We start from the raw sequence: 1,821 nt of genomic DNA on the forward strand, positions 1-1,821 counted from the left end.
ATTTTTTTTTGTATTGAAACCCCGAAAAAATTGAATATTTGAAATTATTTTCCCACACTTTCAGTTCTTTTTTGTGTGCAGGGGTTCGATCCCTTTTTGTTTAATTCCTGCAACACTATAACACCACCAACAACAACAAACACTACTCTCTAACCTGCCTAACAAAGGGATCGAGAGAGTAATAATGCTCTTGCCACTGCTCTCTCTGTCAAAAAAAAATAAATAAACATTAAACTAACTAAACAAGCACGTTCTTGCTTGTGGCCTCAAGAATTAGGGTGAGGCATACACACTTGTGCGTGTTGAAGGTAGTTTTTTGTAGTTGTTTTAACATAAAATTTTTGTTCTCTTATTGTTTATTTCCTTAGCTGTTAATTCTCCCTTTCCGTGTGCCACTCACTCTCTGCTTTCGTTAAGGAAATGCAGTCGTCATGAGTATAAAAAGGCCCAGACATTTCGAAAACAACATCATTCACTTCTCGTGTTCAACACAAGCAACAGCTACTTGCAACAAATTTTTATTAAATTTTCCAAACAAAACAAAAAACATTTAAACAAAATGTGTCAACAAATGCAACAATTGGCTAACTCCAACAACACCACCGCCGCCACCAACAACAAAATGAAAACCGCCACCTACAGCATCAAGAAAGTCTTGAAGACTTTTTTCAAGAAACAAAACAAATCCTCCAGCACAGAAACCTTTGAGGATTTGGATAACATGCGCAACATGCAAGCCGAACAACAACAATACTTCAATGAAATGGAAGACAATTCCGCCAATGAAAAACTCTCAGTCATGGCCTATGAAGAGGAACAAGATGATCAAGAAGACATTTATGTTCCAGTACGTTTTGCTCGCACTGAAGCCGGTACTTTCTTCTGGACTACCAATTTGCAACCCGTTACCAGCACCATTATGCCAGCTGTTGATGAAGATCTATTGCAACCTGCCTACTGCTATAGCAACAATCAATATCCCATCATGCAATTCCAAGATCGTTGGGCTCAAGCTTAAGTTTTTAACACTAAACAACAACTTTAACAAAAAGCTTTAAAACAAAAAAACAATTGTTTCATCTGCAATTGTATTGTGATATTTTGTTAGCAGCAGTTATACAGCGGCAGCAGCATTGGTTCAAATTAACTTTAAGCAATTTTTTTAAAGAAAAGTCTTCCTTTAGTATTTAAGAAAAAAAAAAAAAACTTTATTAAATATTTTTAAGTAAAACAAAAAATAATTGTGATAAAAAAACAAAACAGCTTTAAAAAATATAAACAAATTTTATTATGAAAACAAAAATTTACAAAATCTTTTTATTTACTTCTTTATTATTTAGAAACCACAAAACCATAACAGGAAATTCCTAAAAACAATTTTAGCTAAAAAAACAATTCATTGACAAAAAAAAAATTAAATCAGAAATCCAAGATCTAAAAATTCAAAGGAATTCATCTCTTTAAAATGTGACAAAATTTGTATTTGAAAATTACTTGACATTACAAAATGTTTGTTTAGGAAGAGATAAAAATGTCATAACTCAATGAGAATTCTAAGAAACGATTAGAAAAGTAAACAAAAAATTCTCAATGATAGATCTTCTTAGAAAGATAAAGTTAATGTTAGTGGAAGGATAATGTGTAGGATTTGAATTGCATGAAATAAATATTGTTTACTGATCGTGTTTCTTTACTCTTTCCAACATAAAAATGAAAAGAAATCGTTCTTCGATTAGCATGATATCGGTAGTATAACGTTAGTAGTAGTCTCGACAGATTTGACAACCTCCAGTGAAAGTAGTGCTGCTCTGTTTAAATATT

The 1,821-nt window shown here is 32.1% G+C and overlaps 1 protein-coding gene across 1 annotated transcript; it reads left to right on the plus strand.

Annotated features, from left to right (window-relative positions):
* Positions 1 to 489: 489 nt before the first annotated feature.
* On the plus strand, positions 490 to 1,166 carry LOC119607249 (enhancer of split malpha protein). Its single transcript, XM_037961098.1, has one exon. It carries the CDS (start codon positions 560 to 562, stop codon positions 1,016 to 1,018), a length of 459 nt encoding a protein of 152 aa, XP_037817026.1. The 5' UTR covers positions 490 to 559; the 3' UTR covers positions 1,019 to 1,166.
* Positions 1,167 to 1,821: the final 655 nt, after the last annotated feature.

The sequence above is a fragment of the Lucilia sericata genome, unplaced genomic scaffold (genome assembly GCF_015586225.1).
Source record: "Lucilia sericata isolate MDLA Ls3-8-SP2 unplaced genomic scaffold, ASM1558622v1 Contig000679F_arrow, whole genome shotgun sequence".
Lineage (NCBI taxonomy): Eukaryota > Metazoa > Arthropoda > Insecta > Diptera > Calliphoridae > Lucilia > Lucilia sericata.

Bases quoted from the DNA above. Each gene is read 5' to 3' on its own strand.
- LOC119607249 (XM_037961098.1), top strand. From the start codon at position 560: ATGTGTCAACAAATGCAACAATTGGCTAACTCCAACAACACCACCGCC.